Raw genomic sequence first — 19,888 nt, forward strand, 5'->3', positions numbered from 1 at the left:
TATGTATCAGGCTGTGAACCCATCTGAGACCTCACCTAGCCTGGCTGGAACCTGGAGGTGAGCAAATGCCAATAAATTTCTCACTCTCTTTCATCTCGGGAATCACCATCCTAACTCATTCTGCTGGGGCTTCTGCCTTCATAGTCTTTATTCTCAAGATACTCCATACCACTTGCCCAATGGGCCCCCCTTTTACTGCTGACCTCCTGTACTGCCTTTTCTTTAATGTCTTTCTGGAGGTGCTTTATAAAACCCAAAGATAAATTCCTCTATGTCCTCACGCTCTCACAAAATCATTTCTTCTGCATGTCTCATCTATAATCTGTTTTGTGCTAAGCATGTGTCCTTCCTCAACAACCCTCTTGGATAGAGACTTCACTTTTTCCTGTGACCAGTGGGGCTCGAAGGAGGTGTTAGCAATCTTTTACATCACTGTGGCTTCTTGTACATGCTGTGAAAAATCCTTCTTTTAATGACACCTCCTCCAGGATTGAAGAGCATCCCCTTCCTTTTGCTATCATTTGTTGATCTCCTTGCCGACACCCACGTTCAGCATGGCCTTTTGTCATTAGTCTCCCCTCACCTCCAACTCCTGCCTCATTATTATCATAGTGTCGACATCCCTTAACTTCCTTGATTCCAATGACCTTCACCTTATGTGACTCCAGTCACCCATGTCAAAGGCCACACTGTGGATTAACCATAATGGCTTCCCCTCTGAAAGCTTAAAGCCCTCGTGCTTGTTAATCAGCATTTCCTTCTTGCATCTCTCCTTTTCTGCTGCAGCCGTCAGCCTTCCCTATTTCATTTCTTTCCCTCTCCAGCCAAGAAAACATTGTGTATCACTTCAGCTGTTCACTTGCCGTCACCGTCACTGCCATTAAGAATAAGAATAAGAATGGGACTTGGATTTGTTTCCTTTATTTTGGGTCATCTCTCTCTCTCCCTGTCTCCCCGTCTCTCTGTCTCTCTGTCTCTCTCTCTAATTCTCCAATGAAATAATTCCAAATGCTCACCTTTCAACCTATTCTAGTGGAACAGTTCCACGCATTTGGTATTCTGTTCACAAGCATGCTGGCCTTATTCTCCCAGAGTTTCTGGTATTTTCCTTGAAAAATCAAATGGCTTTCTATTCATGTGCCAAATTCCCATTTAATATGTTTGAGGCGTTCTCAGTCAGGCTTGAAGTGGTCCTTGCAGTTTGGATTCCTGAGTGAACCTGCCTTTTTCTGCAATCTGGGGCTTCCACCATTTGAAGGCCCTAATCAAGAGTCCCCACAAATATTGGGTACTTTCTATTAAAGAATTTTGGTAGGTCTTAGGAAAGTCTTATCTATACCCTTAATAATAAATTCCATTAGTTTTTTTTTTATGCCATAATGTGCTTCCAAAGAAATGCCAAACTTGAAGACACACTCTAAGCACATTTTATCTACTAATTCGTTTATGGCCTAGACATTGTGTTAGGGTTCTGCACAGCAATGGAACCAGTAGGGGATAGGTAGGTAGGTAGGTAAGTAGATAGACAGACAGATAGAAGAGAGAGAAAGAAAGATAGAATACAAAGTTAGATAGATGATAGATAGATAGATAGATAGATAGATAGATAGATAGATAGATAGGATACAGAGGTATATAGACAGATAGATAAACAGACAAAGAGGTAACTTATTTTAGGAATTGGCTTACATACCTCTGAAGGCCAAGAAGTCTCACAGTCTGCATTTGCAGGCTGACAAACTAGAAAAGCTGGTGATATAGTTCAGTTCAAATCTGAATCAGGGGAGCCAATGGTGTAAGTCTCTAGGCCAAAGAAACCCAGAGAACCAAGAGCTCCCATGTCTGAGGGCAGGAGAGTGGACGTCTCAGCTTAAGAAGAGTGAGAGAGAGCATTCACCCTTCCTCTACTTCCCCCCCCCCCATTCAAGCCCTTAGGGAATTGATGGATGCTCACCCACATTGATAAGGTAATCTTCCTTACTAAGACTATCAATTCAAATGTTAAAATTCTCTGGAGAAAATCCCAACAGACACACTCAGAAATAATGTTTTGCCAGATCTCTGGGCATCCTTTCGTGCAGTCAAATTAATCATCACAGACATCAAGAGGATAAGGATTTCTGTGCTCTTCCCTGGACAACTGTATGGCTCCTGTGGGTTATACAGCTTGAGTGTTCCATCCAGAGTGCTGAATTATTCATCCATTTCTGCAATCACTCATTCAATCAATAATTGCATATTAAGTGCCAACTGTGATGAATCAGGCACAGTGCCTCCATGAGCATCCACAGTTTGACTGCCAAGAGCTGTAGCAGAAGTACAGATAAAGAGCTGTCGGATGTCAGAAGAGAGAGTTATCACTTCCAAGTCGGGAATGGAAGCAAGGCTTCATATAGGAATTTAGCATCTGGACTCAGTTTGAGAAGTAGGTTTTGGATGCATCATTAGTGGGTACACAGAAGTTAGAACACAGAGAAAAGCAAAAGCACAGAGGAAGGAAGTTACCAGAGGAGTATTTGCCACTGTGAGCAGACAGATTTGGGTAAAGCTGAAGGTGAGATGATGTGGATCACAGTGATTCTACGAACTCAGTGAGAGTGCATTGAAATTTATGCCAAGATAATATTCTTTGTCTCTCCCCTGTTTGACATCTGTCCTCAAACTGTTCTCCATATTCTGTGACAAGGAGTGGAATCTGGACTCTGGCACCAGAAGGTCTATTTCCCTCCAGTCTTCCTATCTTTTTGCACTTGGCTCTTTACTTTGACCTCTTGAAGGAAACTCTTGAACATCCTTGAAGGAAAGAATGGTAATATCTGTAGCTTGGCAGAAACTCCTCCATGTCAATTTTGTATTGCCAAAGTTAAATACGCTCACATGGATAAAGCAGTATCCTGTAAATCTATTTGTTTTTGCCTTAATATGAACAGTTCCTAGAAATACTTTTCTCAAATACCTTGACACCTTACTTCTGCAGCTTCCTATTCATTGTTGCTTTTTCTTCTTTCGTTTTTATTTAGAATGTTGTTCCATCTTTCCCCTCTTTCCCCCTTCCTCCCTGCTTGCCTTCATTTGCTCCTCATCCATATGGATCAATCTCTAATCTGAATATTCTAACTAGGCAGATAGGTCAAGTTCCAACTCTGAAGGTCTCTTCTCTGAAAAACAAACACAATAAAAAAAAAATGTTTGTTGACTCTTGTAGAGACTGGATTATTTCAAAGGATATTGTGGGGCACTCTCAACCTTTCTTCTTGTTGTGTCTACTCTGGTCCACTGGGATGGCTGACATTCACAGTGTGGGGGCCTGAGATGGTTGAGAGGAAATGTTTTACATGCAAATAGAATTTATAGTGTGGGTGGCACCCTGGATCAGTTCCCTTCCTTCAATGTGTCTTTGCTTAACTCAGATTAATGCTTTAGTCACAGCCTTCAACAGAAAACAGCAGAGTTTCCATTGAGGACTTCTTAATTCATTTGTCTCTCTTCTTCACAAAATCCTTCGGTTCTTTTATTTCCAAAATGAAAAATAAATAAAAACTAAAAAATTTTAAAGCCTGGTTTCCTAGAGAAAAGATTAAATGAGTCCAAAGAAACCAAGGGCCTTAATTGTTGGGCTTTGTAGTCCTGTAAGTTTATGAAAAAACCATCTAGGTAATAGTCAGGTATTTGTTGAAAGTGGTTTCTTCTTGATGCTCTCAAATTTAGAGATTGATTTAAATAAACGTTGATTTGACTGCAATAGCCTCTCTCATTGGAAAAGGTCACTACTTTACAGAGAGTTCTAATTCTTTACTATCAATAAGCCATACTACATGCAAATACAATAGAGAATGTTAAGAAACAACAAGAAAAGCATAATCAGGAGATTCAAACTCAAAGTGAAAGACTAACAGAAGGAAGCAGTAATAATATAAAAGATCAGCTTGCAGGGATTTAATCAGCTTCTCTGTTTCTGGGTGCTGTGGTGAACTTAAGATTCGCAATAATGAATAATACATAAAAATTAAATAGCTTTATATATATAAGCTATTTATGTATATATATATAATATATAATATACATGTATTTATGTATATATATATATATATAATACAAATAAACTCTCCAGGACAAGCAATGGGTTAGTATCAAAATCTGTTTCTTCTAGGTTTTGTCAGGTCCTATGGCCCAATCCATGTTTTAACACTATAATACATGCTTACTTAAAACTTGGCATATAAAAGGGGTTCAGTAAAATGTTATTGAATGTTGTTAATAACTTAAATAAGAACATATATCAGTCATTAACATTTTTTAAAGAATATATTTCTGTCATTGGAATTTTATGATAGAGCACCTCACCCTCGCATTTCCTGAGTTCTTCATTTCTGCTGCTCATTTTTCTACCCTTATCCTAGAATTTGTTATTAGCAATCACTGCACCAACTCCAAATATCAATTTGGAATAATAGTTCAATTTCAACAGCAGTTCTCTGACTATCACGTCCTTTTTTCTATGACTACTTTGACAACACTTATTACAATAATTCTTTGACACCATTCAATCTGCCTTCCTGCTTATTGCCTGCCACTTTGTCAGTATCAATTTTCTCCTTCATTTGCTCACACCCACACCTAGCTTAGACCTCATAGTAGAACACTACAGTCCCTTTCTTTCATGTGTCCTCCCCTCTCATGCTCACTTTTCCTCCATCATCCTCTCCCCATAAGGCTTGGATCCTGCTTGCATCCAATTCTCAGTTTGCTCCCTTCCTGTGAGCAGCTGAGCATGCCCAGGATAAAGCAAGCCACCAATGTTCCTGAGTTTCACGTTAATTTTACGAGCACACAACTTAAATGGTCCTACCACCTCTCACAAGCACCTCACATCTTTGCCTCGAAATGGAAACAATGGCAAAAACAACAAACAAACAAACAAACAAATCCAACGTAGATACCTTATAAATCTTCCAAACTTCCTGTCTCTGAAGCCATTCACTCTTGTCTGGATCCTAAGATCAGCCTTTCCTTTTCTCTGTTGGTTCTTATGGTACACTTTTTTATAGAAGTATAAAAGTATAGAAGAATGCACAATTCATACGTTTACAGATCAATACGTTTTAGAATGTGTAAAATGGTGGATATTCATGTGTATACCATCTAGATCAAGATATAAAAGGTCCGGTTATTACAGAAGCCTCTTTTGTGTCCCTGTCCCTTCATTATCTCCACAAAAGTCCCCACAGCCCTGACTTCTATCAGCATAGATATGTTTTGGTTTTTTAAACTTTAAGTAAATAGAATCACACAGTATGAAGGATTTTATGTGGGCCTTTTTAAAAAAAATTCAGCATTATATCTGTGAGATTCATCCATATTTGTAGAGCAAGGTTTTTTTTATTGTTTATATCATCATACAATATAAATATATTACAATTTATTAATCCTACTGTTGATGGATATCTAGGTTATTTCTAGCTTGGAGCCATTATAAATAGTGCTGCTCCAAATATTTGGTACAGATCTCTTAGTATACATTTAAAAAAATTTTTTTAACGTGTGTTTATTTTTGAGAGACAGAGCATGAGTAGGGGAGGAGCAGAGAGAGAGGGAGACACAGAATCCAAAGCAGGCTCCAGGCTCTGAGCCGTCAGCCCAGAGCCTGACCTGGGGCTTGAACCCACAAACCATGAGTTCATGACCTGAGCCAAAGTCAGACACTTAATGAACCGAGTCACCCAGGCGTCCCTCTTAGTATACATTTGAAAGAATTCCTATTGTGCACACAATCCACATGAGTGGATTGTTTGTTCAGAAAGTCTGTAGGTTTTCTACCAGCTTCACAGAGTGGGTGTACCAATTTATACTCCCACTAGCCGTGTATGAGAGTTCAAGTTTTCATCATTCTCTCCAACACTTGCTTCTTTCACTTTTTGTCGTTTTTACCATCCTGGTAGGAGTGTAGGGTTATAAAATAATACTTTTAACTTGCATTTTCCTGATGACCAGTGAGTGAGGTTATGTATTCATATGCATAGTGGCCTTTTGGAATTTAGATATGCTCTTTACTGAAGTGTCTGACTATATATATATATATATATATATGTATATATATATATATATATATATATATATATAAATTTTAAAGTGAATTATTGACTTCTACCAGGAATGCTCTTGAATTTCTATTGGAATTACACTGAATGTATAGATTCTTTTCAGGAGCATTAATATTTTTAAAATATTGAGTCTTCTAATTCATGCATGTGATGTATATCTCTTCATTTACTTAAACCTTATTTAATTCCTGTCATTAATTCTGTCTCATCTTCAGTATAGAAGTTTCCATGCCTTTTCTCAAAATTATATCTAGATATTTGATTTTTTTGATGCTCGCTATCTAGTATCATTTTAGCTTTCATTTTTAATTGTCTGCTGCTGATGTATAGAAATAATTTTTGTTGTATATCCAGCAACCTTGCTAAACTTCATTAATTATAAAAATTATTTTTAAATAAGTAAATAAAACAAATACTTTTTAAAACTTGAGGGAGTGGAAAGAATTCACAATGCCTAAATAAAGTTGTTTCAAGTTCAAATCTTAAGACACAATGTCTTAATCGGGTACATTTGCGTAGTACTGTATCTTATTTTTATTACTACCTTGTTTGTGCACAAGCTGAAACCTAATGGGCTTGGGATTTTTCTAATATATTCATGAAAATCTCTTTCTCTGCAAAATGAAGGCCTCCTTATCCTGTGATTATATGGGAATAACTACTCACTACAGAGGGGTGGGGTTTTGTAAATTTCCAAGCTGAGAACAACCTCCAAGACTCTTCCTTGTTACTCTCTTCACTATGTGCCACACAGAATACAATGATGACAATGTCTGTTTTTCATTGAATAGTTTAATGCACCCCTCTCTGTGGATTATGTTTAGCACTGTTCTGGGGAACTGGGTGAGATAATATAGATCACATACTCCTAAGAATTCTGGGTTTCCATTTTTATCAAGCCATTCACCGGCCATCTTTCCTCCGTGAGTGTTTTTACTCCTAGTAAGCAAAGTATATGTCACTATCTGTTTCCACCTCCACCTCCTCTTCAGGGATAATTATTTAATTTTACACAACTGTCTACTTTGTTATTTCTACTTTTGTTATGTCTATGTTATTTCTACCTTATAAATTAACACTAACATAAAACATTATGAAAGCATTCATTATCATTATTCTGGATGGGGATCCATGTCATTCTCCAGAATGACTTCTCCAGAAGTAGAAAGAATATAGAAAGACTGTGCAGTGGGGGTCCATGTAGGAGTCCAGCCTTTTCATGCCCTAAGTGGGTACTTTTTCCTTTCAAGGAGAATCTCTCCAGCTTTCCTTCTCTCTGTGGATGGTCTCTCATTCGTTGAGTAGCATGGAGACTTAGAAGATATTCTTAGATTTTCACTCCAGGCAGCTGTTACTACTTTGTCAAAGCAAGCGTGTGAAATGATACCAAATGGCCATCCTGCATCCAGGTCTTTCTCCCCAGCTCTGAGATGATAGAATTTTACAGATCCAAGAAACATGGCCCTCCCACTGCAGAATACCTCTATCTGAGGTAACGCCATGCCTCTCTCCCAGCCATGCACCCAACCCAGGTTATTTCCTAGATCCTCAAGCTTCCTTTTTATTTATTTAATTTTTTAAATTTATTTTTGAGAGACAGAGACAGTGTGAGCAGGGGAGGGTCAGAGAGAGAGGGAGATACAGAATCTGAAGCAGGCTCCAGGCTCTGAGCTAGCTGTCAGCACAGAGCCCGACGCAGGGCTCGAACCCACGAACTGTGAGATCATGACCTGAGCTGAAGCCGGACTCTCAACCGACTGAGCCACCCAGGCACCCCCTCAAGCATCCTTTTTAGAAGATATTAGACAGTAACGGACCTCGAAAGTAATTCATACTGTATGCTGTTAGCATCTCCTACCATGATAATGCTTTCTTCTGCTTAACTTCCTTCCTTTCCATTTTTGGAACTTTCCTATATCCTTAGTGACTTTCCAGGTTTGATAGTACCTGGACAACTCCCCTTTCTGAAATTTGTTAAGCAGCTTTAAGAATTTTATAGCAAGGACTAGAAACACCAATTTAAAATCTAAGCAGCATAAAGACAACTCCAAACGAATAAGTTTGACAAATTATTTTAAGAACTTTCAAAAATTCAAATGTAGGAAATTCCTTGCTCTACAAATTATTAATGAAAATTTCCTCACAGGAAATACATAAAACATATTTGTTTTGCTTTGGTGGGGGAAGAGAAGGTAAATCCAGAGCGAAAAATGTGGAGTTTTCTTTGTTTCCTCGGAAATAATCAATGATTCTACAGTAACAGAAACAGTTTGTTTTAGTTTAAATAGGCAAAAACACAATTCCTCTCCCAATTTCACCATTTTTTTTCCTCTCTTTGTGTAACTATCTTGGTGATGCAGTGTCTAGACTTCTTGGAACAAGTAATGGAGTCTGGAATTTATTCTGTGGGTTTGAAAATGGCTATTCAGGTCTCTTTCAAACTTACATGTGAAAATACAGTGCTTTTAGAATATGCAAAAATAATCAAGCTGTTTACCAAGAAAATAAAATTTCTCCATTAATGTCTAAACTTTGAGTTGCTACCAACAAGGAAATATTGTATGGGCTTATCCATATCATCTCATTGGAATGTGGTTCCTGTCCCCCACTGTATCAAAAAATATGCAAAATAATTTGTACTCATAAAAGAATGGTGGCAGATATTTTCTAGCTTTTGAGACATACCAATAAAAGAAATTAGCCTAAAGAAGATACATCCATTCTTGTTATGGTTTTAATAAGTAATCTATGGGAATTCGTCAAGTCAAAAGGGCAGACTTTTTATATCACAGGGCATTTTCTTAGTCTTTTATCATTTCTTAGCTGGATAAAATAAAAGAAGTCTCTGAGGCATCCAGATCTAAACAGTGTTTGTGCAGCCTGGATTATTAAGTCTGACTTTAGTTGATCTGTGCTCTTAAGGAAATCAAACTGTGCTTGCTAAGAAAGTTCAGAGTTATTTGTCACCAATTACCTAAAGCTGAGAGTTGATCTTACACGTAGGTGTAGCCATTTCCGGTAAGAATTCATCCCTAATTTTGCAAAGCTGTCACTTCTTGAGGCTTCACCCTAGAAATATGCGTCTACTACTGAAGAATTTTATTGCAAAAGTTTATACAGAAATAATAGTCTTATGGGGAATAAATTATACAGTATTGACTTGTTTAAAATAAGTCTATCCCTAATTTTCAAGTGTTCTCAAGGTCTGTCTATTATCTTTTCTGTGCCCCCCCCCAAAAAAAAGCAACCATAAAGATTTTGTTTTCATTGAAGATACACACAATACATTGAACTGAGCTGATGTCATTTATACTATAAAATCTCTACTGGTTCTGTTCAGAGGAGTAGCATAAAAGTATGTTAGATTATCAAATAAGTTAAGCATAGTTCCTGGAAGGAAACGAAGTATTCTGAGTATAAAGTAAAATAAATGTATGGAGATTAAATGGCAATAAAAATATTAACCAAAGGCATATCATTCCATGTTTCTTAATTGGCTCTCCAGTTAACGTCCCATTAACAACAACAACAAAACCGACCTGACCTCTATATTAAATGGGAATAACCAAAAGGAAACTCTTAGGACTTTATTTACTTAATTTCAAGGTAAAGAATTGTATGCTCAATCGTGGGTCAGAAGAACTGAAGTTTATTCCCATCACATGGGGTCTTGGCTTCTGAATCAAAGCTAAGATTATGGGTGAATCATTCCACCTAGCTCACAGCATTGTTCTAAAGAAAAGACGAGTAGGGGTGCCTGGGTGGCTCAGTTGGTTAAGTGTCCAACTTTGGCCCAGGTCATGATTTCATGGTTCGTGGATTCGAGCCCCGCATCAGGCTCTGTGCTGACAGCTAGCTCAGAGCCTGGAGCCTGCTTCAGATTCTGTGTCTCCCTCCCTCTCTCTTACCCTCCCCTGCTCACGCTGTCTCTCTCTCTCTCTCAAAAATAAATAAAAAACATTAAAAAAATGAAGATGGGTATCAAGTTGTGCCCTCAGAAGTTAACAACTTCACTGAATAAAATGGGAGTTGTGAAAATATACCAATTCAGTTCTACTGAACAAAACACATGAGGTTTTGAATTACTCCAAGTTATCTGAAGAACTTTAGCTAAGAATCACATAAAATGCTTTTCATTAACTCTACTGCCCGAGAATTCTAGTTTGACAAGAGTGAACCGGTGAGCTAGAGAACCAGTGAGCATTGCTCTGAATGACCCAGGCCAGGCCCCTACTACGAGCTCACAGAAACGGCTCCTGAGGGTGACAGACAGAACAGGGACAGATCTAAGTAGTCCTGTAGGTAAGTGCCAGCGATGTCCTATTGTCATACCAGGGATACGCTCTCACTTATTAGGCCATTTGCAAAGCTTAGAACCACTAGCTTTGGAGTAGAAAATACCTAAATCAGTGAGGTATTCTTTTACTAGTATATTATAAATCTCGGAAAACCATCACCAGAAGGTACATCATGAGCCCCAATAGGCTCAGCTCTGGGCTTATATAAATTCATAGTTGGCAAAAATATACTCTGCCTTGCTACAAATCTAAGACTTCTGAGGTTCAATTAAAGAAGGATTTTTTGAAAGTATATACCTTAGAGCACTAGTTCTTTTTTTTTAATGTTTATTTATATTTGAGAAAGAGAGAGAGAGAGAGAGCAGGGGAAGGGCAGACAAAAAAAGAGGGAGACACAGAATTGGAAGCAGCCTCCAGGTTCTGAGCTGTCAGCACAGAGCCTGACATGGGGCTTGAACCCACGAACCATGAGATCATGGCCTGAGCTGAAATCAGATGCTTAACTGAGCCACCCAGGTGCTCCTTAGAGCACTAGTTCTAAGCAAAATTAGTAGGTACTATCAGGAGGGAGGGAAGAGAGAAGGAAGGGGGAAAGAGAGAAGTTTGGTTTAATAAGCTTTAAATAGGCTGCTATAAAACTTGATTTCTCAGAGTTTTTATTTTATGTCAATATCACAAAAGAAGATACATTCTGCAACATTGCCAAAATGCACTGGAAAAACAGAAAGCTGTTTTCTCAGTCGAGCTAGCATTCAAAAATAAGATATTACAGAGAATTCTCTAAGGGCTTTCATAAACTGTATAAGCAAACCTGAAATGGCCAGTGAACTGTTATTCCCAAATACATCCTAGAGCAGTTTTGTTGGCAAGGCAGACACCGGCCATCGGGCTCTAGATGTGGAATAATATTTGCTGAAATGTAACTCCAAGAGTTCTATACTTATTTGAAAAATTGATAGCCCTGGGATACCTGAACACGTATGTCTGCTTAAAGACCCAAGGGTAGTGATGAGCAGAGTTGGCTCAAGTGTTTTTAAGGCTATATAAACATATTATGGGGGTATTGAAATTAATATACACAATGAGTTCACAATTATTAACAGCTAAGAGAAGGGCATACAAGATTCGTAACTGGCCTAGAATGCTTTCTTCTATCTTTTTCTTCAGCTGTTGAACAATTATTTATTCTGCATCAGGCATGGTGTGGTTTGTTGGAAAATACAAAGACATGAGAAGTTTGACTCATCCCTTTAAGGAGATGACAGTCTGGAAAATTTCAATAGAAAAGAAATGGATGCTGTGAGAACGCATAGGAATCTCTGGTGATTTTCAACTATAAAGCTAAATTAGTAGTATCTCTAGGCCTTTCAAATAGTTGCTTGTGGTCTAAGTTACAAGGCTGTTTTGCATAGATAGGAATTGAACTTAGTTATTGCGTAGTCATTATTACTAGTGTTATGCAGTTATCAGTTCTACATATGGATTACAGACAACAGTTTGGTTTGTTTGATTTAGGGTTGTTTCATTAAGGCGAATAGATAGAGTAAGATGGTTTTGAGTTTAGGATGGAGATATATTTATTCCAAAATTGCTTAATTGCTATGATTCTCCATGAATATTAAGCAACAACAGTAACTCCCTTGATTCAGAACCATCATGTCACTTAGATACCGAAAGTACCAAGGTACACACAAAACGTAGTAATTTAGGTTTTGCATATTTGTGCATAACATTCGTATTTGAACTCAGCAAATTTAGATGGATAAAGGATCCGAGGCTTGCAGTTTCCCATAAAAATCATTTCTCTAATCTTCACGAATGGAGGAAACTTGTCGTCAGTAGATGATTCTGGCTCTGACGTTTTGTGATGTTGGTCAAGTCTAGAAGCTCCATAATGCAATTGATTCCATAGAAAATTCTATATTCACAAAGAGAACAATGTTGAATTTGCAAAGGAGATGTGTGTTAGAAACGCAAATATGGAATTTTTGCTTATGTAGGTGAGCAAGTTATTTTCTTGGGGCTCCCTTCCTGCAATGCAAAAATACCGGTTATTCCTAATGCATGCTTTACTGATACTACAACTTAGTGTAAAATGGGTTGACTGTTTCCTTGTCCATCCAAGTGAGGAACATTTGGATAATTCAAGGAGTTGAAAAGGAAATACTGACAGTGACCCCAAAATGGAATGGGGGAAGGGCATGAAGAAGATCTGTCAGGATCTATAATACTCTTTCTTTTGTACCTAAAAAAAAGTTATATGAAAATGACAAAACGAGAACACGCGCCAAATCTGAATATTGCTGCACACGTATTTCCTGCATTATTCCTCAATTTTTCCTTTCTTTTAGTTAGAAAAGAAATGATTGTTAACAATATGATGATTCATTCATTCAACAAATGATTTGCTGAGAGCCTACTGTGTGACAGGTGCTAGCGATAAAATGAGAAGAAGAAAAAAAACCAGACATCATCCCTACCCTTATGGAATGTATGTTTGAGATGTGAAAGCGAAATGCTGGGATCTAATGTACCCTGTTTTGGGGAAGGGGGATGATGCTGTGGAGTTGGTGCTGAATCAGTAAGCAAAGGCCATTCTGTGCTAATAGGAACTGCTTCATTCTTTATCGAAATAGAGTTTAACAGTCTCATATGATATCGCCTTTTCTCACTGGCTGCAATCTCAAGTTCACCTGCATTTCTCTTTGATTCCCTCTAGTATATGACTGCTGCGGCTCCTATGCAAGGGACCTACATTCCCCAGTACACGCCTGTGCCTCCGACAGCTGTTTCTATTGAAGTAAGTCTGTCTCTGTCTTCTAGAAAGAGGTAGGGATGACAGATCTCAGCCACAAATACTGTGGTCCCCTATAACCCAAGCAGTCCTTATGTGTGGTTTGGTGCTGCTCTAAAATGTGAAATTGCAAGCTCACTATATGAAAGTACTCGAACATGCCTATGTTTTGTTTTGCACATGGAATAAGCTGATTTGCTATAGAGTTAAGAGGGGAGTATCACTTGTATATTTAACGTTCAGAGACCAAATCACTGCCCCCCCTCAGACGTTAACCACAAATACTCATAAATAGGGAAGGGAAAAAAGTTTACAACTATTTCAATGATTTTGCTTGCACCTCAAAGAGTGGTCCCTGGTCCAACACCATCACTGGCGTCACGGGAGAGCTTGTTAGAAATGCAGAGTCTGAGATACCACCTGGATTTACTGGAGCAGAATTTGTATTTTAACAAGATCCCTTGGGAATCTATATTCACATTAGTTTTCACTGGTTCTCAAAATTTTCTGCATATTATTTTCTGCAATTGTTTAGACAGCATTAAAAATATTTATGCCTGGGTCCTGTCCCCAGATTCTGATTTATCCGTCTGGGGTATTAACTGGATGTCAGGATTTTTCTTTAAATATCAGGTGATTCTAATATGTATCAAGGATTCACAGCCACTGCTTTAGTGCATGAAACTTGGCAGATTTGTGGCTTCCTATGGATTAAAAAAAAAAAAGTTGCACCACTCTTACTGCTCTGGATACCTCAAATGATGAAGTCATCTCGTCTTTGGGACTTTGCATTCAAAGGGAAGCTTTGTCCCTTTTCTACTCTCTTTCCATTGGGCTGAATCCACTGCCTGTACGCGTTATTTTACTCAACAGAGCCAGCAAGTGACATAGGAGGGGAGGGAGCATAGAGCTGTGCAGCTAGTGGTGAAATACTAAGACAGGTTTACTTCTCTCTAGTTCTAGCCATTGTTGTCTCTTGCCCGTCACCTCACCTCCTGATGACATTTGTCATTATGGTTACAGTGCATTTCTTCCCATCGCTGGGACCCCTCTGGAGTCCATGCTCTGGCTTCCTCATGAGTTGGCCAGAAACTAGGGGGTCGGCTCCCCTCCTACCATGACATTTTCAACCTCTGGAGCTACAGAGGAAAAGCTTTGCGGAATTTATTGGATCTTACAAAATGTTTGACGTATTTGTTTGTTTTGGGGTGTGATGGATGTTTGCTAGTACCACGGTTTGGAAGATACAGAAGGTTACACCATCGTGTAATTTAGGAAACCAGGAAGGTACAATTTTAAATCTTCTATGTGCTCTAGAAACGTGGGCCCCAAAGAATGTGTCAGTATTAAACAAGTTTTATTTGGCTTTTCAGAATTTAAAAGAGTATGTGATTAAAATACCTTTGGGGGTTCTTTGTTTGGGATTTGGGATTTTTTTTGCTATATTTGACCACCAAAAAGCATCTAGGTCATCAATTAACGAATCTAGGCACTTTCAGCATACTTGCATTTCTCTTTGCCTACACTGACGTATGGATACTCTTATCTACAGAATTTGAGAATTTTGATGACTATAAAATAATGGGGCACATCTGACGATGTTATTTGTTGGAAACAGTCTAATTACAGTTCAAGAAGAAGTCTATCATTAAAAAGAAGTATTTTGGGGCACCTGGCTGGCTCAGTAGATGGAGCACGTCACTCTTGATCTCAGGGTCATGACTTCAAGCCCCACATTGGACATAGAGATTACCAAAAAAAAAAAAAAAAAAAAATTTCCTTCACTAAGAAAACTGGTTGTACATTGCTTTGAATTTGTGCTTATAAGTTAAAGCACCCATGTAAAACACTGAAAATGTCACCAACATACACACAAATAGACTGATGGGAGGTTCAGAAAAATGTGTACCAAGTAGTATGTTAGGGAAAAAGAGATTGAGGTAATATAGGGAGAATTTTGGATTCAAAGGAACAATTTAAGGGACCTTTAGTGAGGGACAGGAGAGTTGGCCAAGAATGTTTGAAAGCTGATGCCACAGCAGGTCTCCAAGGCTCTGAGTAAAACCAAGAGATGTTTTCAGAGAGATGCCCCCACATGCCTACCCCCTGGGCCTCTCTCAGAATCAGACGTCTATCCAATCCACTCCTTTTTGGCATCCGTGACAAATGAGAGGGTGAGGGAAGTAGCAAATCAAAATTAAGGATATTTTTGCATTTGTTTTCTGAAACCTCGAAAAGAATTCTAGTTTATGTTGTAGAAAACAAAACAAAATAAATCAAATTGCTGAAGGGAAAGCCTACTTAACAGTATTGTTTTAAAAGAGTTCCAAGCTTTATGTAGGTTTTTGTCTTTTTATGTTTGTTAGTTGGTTGGTTGGTTTATTTAGGTCAGAGTCCATTGTTTTGCCAGATAGTTTAGTGGGTTCCAGCCTAGCGTTGGGCTCCATGTTGGCAACAGGAAGGCTCCTTAAGATTCTCTCTCTCTCTCTCCCTTTTTCCCTGTCCCTCCGCCCCTCACTCACACACACGCACATGCACATGCACACATTCTCTCTCCCTCAATATAAATAAATAAAAACTTAAAAAACAGCAGTTCTAACTATGGTGAAGATGATTTTCTGAACATTTGACTGCTCTAGGGACTTCTGAAGGCAAAGCTTCTTGGTGACACATTGGAGTGAATTTCTCAGCCTGTATCCAAACAGGCTCTGTGGTTTTCCTTTGAGTACTTCTTGTGGCTTCATTTGGCTGAGTGCAATTCTACTCAAGCCAAATAGAAGAGGGATATTTCCTATAGTCCATCTGAAAGAGGGCCCTTTGCTAAAGCCAGTAAGGCTTTTGTGTTCTTTCTTATTTGCCTCCTTAGGGTGTTGTTGCTGATACCTCTCCCCAGACAGTGGCACCTTCATCCCAGGACACCAGTGGTCAGCAGCAACAGATAGCAGTGGACACATCCAACGAACATGCACCTGCATATTCTTACCAACAGTCTAAGTAAGTTCGGGCTATGTTAAGCTCTTTCCCTCAAGATCAACCATCTTGACACTATTTTCTCGTGTTGTATCTGTTAGTGATTGTGGAACTAAAGACCATCCCAACCTTAGTGACAAGCATGTATTTAGTTCATGATTATGTGGGTCGGCAATTTGAGCTGACCTTAGGTGAATATTTCTTCTGGTCTTGATGAGAATTGCTCAAGCATCTGGGGACAGCTGATGGTCATTTTCACAGCTCTGCTTCTGGGTTTTAGTTGCCTGTTTGGTTGAATAATGGAAGCAATTGCATCATGACTAGCACTTTTCAATCTGTTTGTGATGTAGTTACTACTGCCCCAGAGGCCAAAACAAGTCACATGGCCAAGCCCAGAGTTAATGTAGGGGTACGTCCCCAAGCTTTAAATACAGAAACGGGGATTTTTAAAAAATCTACCACTACATGTTATGGGAAAACTCCATTATCCCCCTTCTGAAACCGGATAGTGAGTCTGTACTCTTAAAAGAAGACAGTAACACTCCCTTTGCAGAACTGCCTTGAACACCCAGCAAAGTGCTTCATGAAAAGGGATACTGTAAATACAAAACAACATAGAGTCTTATTCAGGAATTAAGTGATAAAGCAAAAATCATGTATCAGAATTACTCTCGCAAATCTTTAAATCACTTGTAAAGTACAGTTGGCTTTGTGTTGAGTAATTATGTAAACTACAACTTGAGAGGTTTTAAAACCAAAGGAATTAACAAAAATTCAGTCTCTATACAGATATAGATAGATAGATAGATAGCTGTAGATAGACTATCCCAATTTATGGGTAACAGTCAAAGCCCTGGTGGATAGAGAATTCCTAAGAGCTCCTTCCTGTCTGCAGAATGTTGCTCCCATTTCTTGATCATTCTTCTTTAATTGCAATGTGGAGATATTTGTTTGTTGTTGAAAGATGGTAATGGAGTCTTCTACACCTAGTTTAGGTTCTAAAGGCAGTCCTCCAAATTAAATGTGCTCATAATGTGACTTAACTTCTATTATAATTATTGTTATTATTGTTATTATTACTATTACATAACAACTTTCAGAAAAGATCCATGAGAATAAAGTAGTTTGTGTTTTTGTTCTTTTTGTTTTTAATTCACCAATAGCCTACATTAATGACTTTACACATAGCAAACACTATGGTGGTTTCTGGTATTCTGTTTTAAGCATATTTTCATTCTGTTCAGAGGGTAATATATGAGAAAGGAGCGGAGAATGGCTGTGTGGAAACACAGTGAGAGACACTGGTGGGAAATGAGAGCTAATATATTTGCCAGAAGCACTTGGTGAGTAGGTGAAGCTGGCTTTTGTGGTTTCAGAGCATACTGAGGAAAGTAGTGATCCTAGACCCTTCTTGCTAACAATTTAGTGCTGTCTGGATAAATAAAAGACATTTTTGAGGTGCCTGGATGGCTCAGTCGGTTAAGCATCTGACTCCAGCTCAGGTCATGACCTTACAGTTCGTGGGTCCGAGACCCATGTTGGGCTCTGTGCTGACAGCTCATCACAGCTCAGAGCCGGGAACCTGTTTTGGATTCTGTGACTCCCTCTCTCTGCTCCTGTCCCACTCATGTTCTCTCTCTCAAAAATAAATAATTAAATTTTAATTTTAATAAATAAATAAGTACATAAGATTCTTTCATTCACCCAGTCAACAATTATTGATACAGTACCTCCTCTGTGACCCATAGAATTCCAGACACCAGGGATTGAAAGAGGCAGGTGCCTTCCCCACTCTCTTGGAGTTTCCTTCCTGGTAGAAGTAGACTCACAGTCCGTGGGCTAGTCAGCAAACAATCAGAAGCAGAATTGGAAAGCAAATACTTAAAAAAGATTCTTGGGATAGAAAGTGACAGGATAACCACCTAAGACTTGGTGTCAGGTAAGGCCTCTATCTGAAAGATAATTACAAGCTAATCTTGGAGAGATGTGGAGAAGAAAACCCTAGAGTGGAGACCTGTGGCTGGAATGTGGTGAACTTGGGGGAACTGTAGGAGGCAGAGTCAACATGCAGTTGTATAGAGCCCTTATTCCTTGGATACTTGACCTTTTGCAGAGCAGTCAGTCTTGGATTTATTCGAAGAGAGCCACAAAAGCTTTGGAAGGCTCTCAACCTTCTAAATAATAACACCATTTAATATATGAGTATGAAGGGATGTGTTTCGAGGATGGCTTTCAGGATACAAATTTCCCCTTCTTGCAACTGTCTGGACCATTCTGTCTTCCCTGCCTGCTTCCGTCAGCTTCAGTTGCCCCCACTTGCCGCCCACAGTGGGATTTTCTCTTCTTTCTGAGGGTTGTCCTACCTTTTGTGACCCTTGTTTGGTGTAGTGGGGAAGGGGATGCTCTGCCTGACCCAGAGAGAGCATCTCTGCGCCTCACAGATGCCCGTGAGAGTCTCCCCAGCCACCTCCACACCTGTAGTTTCCAGCATCATGCCAGTTTCTATTCTGGGAGACTGATCCCTGTCCTCCAGAGTTACAATCCAGTACGGGCTTTACACACAGACAGGATATGTATGCTGCAAGGAAGAAAATGAACAGGGCCCTTTAACAAAAAAGTACTAGAGTGGGTGTGGCGCCTGGGTGGCTCAGTCGGCTAAGCATCCCCCCCACCCCCAAGTCTCACGGTTCATGAGTTTAAGCCCTGCCTCAGGATCCACCCCTGATAGCACAGAGCCGGCTTGGGATTCTCTCTCTTCTGCTCTCTCAGCCCCTCTCCCACTCATTTTCTCTGTCTCTCTCAAAAAACAAATAAATAAACTTTAAAAAATAAAATATATAAAATTAATACTCTAGTAATAGGAGAATGCATTTGATTTTTCTCAATTGGGTGAGTCTTGGTGGAGGTTGTATGTTCCATGTGTAGTTAACAGCTTGGCCAAAGTCCAGAGGTGGGAAAACTCAGAGAGCTTCTTTGAGAAGTGGATTCAGAATAGTACAGTAGGGTAAAAAAGCAGATTGGACCCAGATTCTAAGACCAGATGCCCGACTAAGGTGCTTGGACACCATGTCCTCTGCTGTACAAATGCTCCTCCAGGGAAGGTAGACAGTAGATCTGGAAGCAACGGACATAGTCCTATTATTGCAATGGTTCAGACAAGAGGGAACAAAGATCTGAAGTCAGAGGTGGCAAGTGTAATGGGGCCTTGGGTGAGGGTAAGCTTGGGAGGGGGTAAAGGGAAAACAGGGCTTTACAAAGCCAAACAAAACCACGGAGTTACTGATGCTACTAACCGAGGCAGATAAGATAAAAACCAAAGAAAGCCTGATTATGGGAAGACACGGGATTCTGTAGGGCCGTTCAAGGAAGATAGTGGGAATGGAGCTGGGCATGTGTGTCATGTAAGCACCTGGGTTCCCTTCTCTGGGACAAGTTTGAGGGGTGCAAGATTACCCGAAGAGAGGAAGCATTCATAAGAAAGCAGACACAAGCAAGTTAATGTGGCTTGCTCTGGATACTTGATACAGGCCCCGCTCTGTTCTTTTATGTAATCTCAACATACTGAATATGACAGATGCACTCAGATTAGATGTGACCATTTTCTAGAGGCAGGACTACAGTCTTTTTTTTAAAAAATAGTTTATTGTCAAATTGGTTTCCATACAACACCCAGTGCTCTTCCCCACAAGTGCCCTCCTCCATCACCACCACCTCTTTTCCCCCCC

At 39.3% G+C, this 19,888-nt stretch overlaps 1 protein-coding gene across 3 annotated transcripts in view; it reads left to right on the forward strand.

The window, feature by feature from the left end:
* The window catches only part of RBMS3 (RNA binding motif single stranded interacting protein 3), a 676,668-nt gene extending 660,477 nt beyond the window's left edge, over positions 1-16,191 (forward strand). For all 3 annotated transcript variants that reach the window (XM_029940376.1, XM_029940377.1, XM_029940379.1), the window contains 2 exons: positions 13,119-13,199; positions 16,060-16,191. In XM_029940376.1, coding sequence (XP_029796236.1) covers positions 13,119-13,199; positions 16,060-16,191 — 213 coding nt within the window. The remainder of the gene's footprint in view (positions 1-13,118; positions 13,200-16,059) is intronic.
* The last annotated feature ends 3,697 nt before the right edge of the window (positions 16,192-19,888 follow it).

The sequence above is a fragment of the Suricata suricatta genome, chromosome 5 (assembly GCF_006229205.1).
Source record: "Suricata suricatta isolate VVHF042 chromosome 5, meerkat_22Aug2017_6uvM2_HiC, whole genome shotgun sequence".
Taxonomy (NCBI): Eukaryota; Metazoa; Chordata; class Mammalia; order Carnivora; family Herpestidae; genus Suricata; species Suricata suricatta.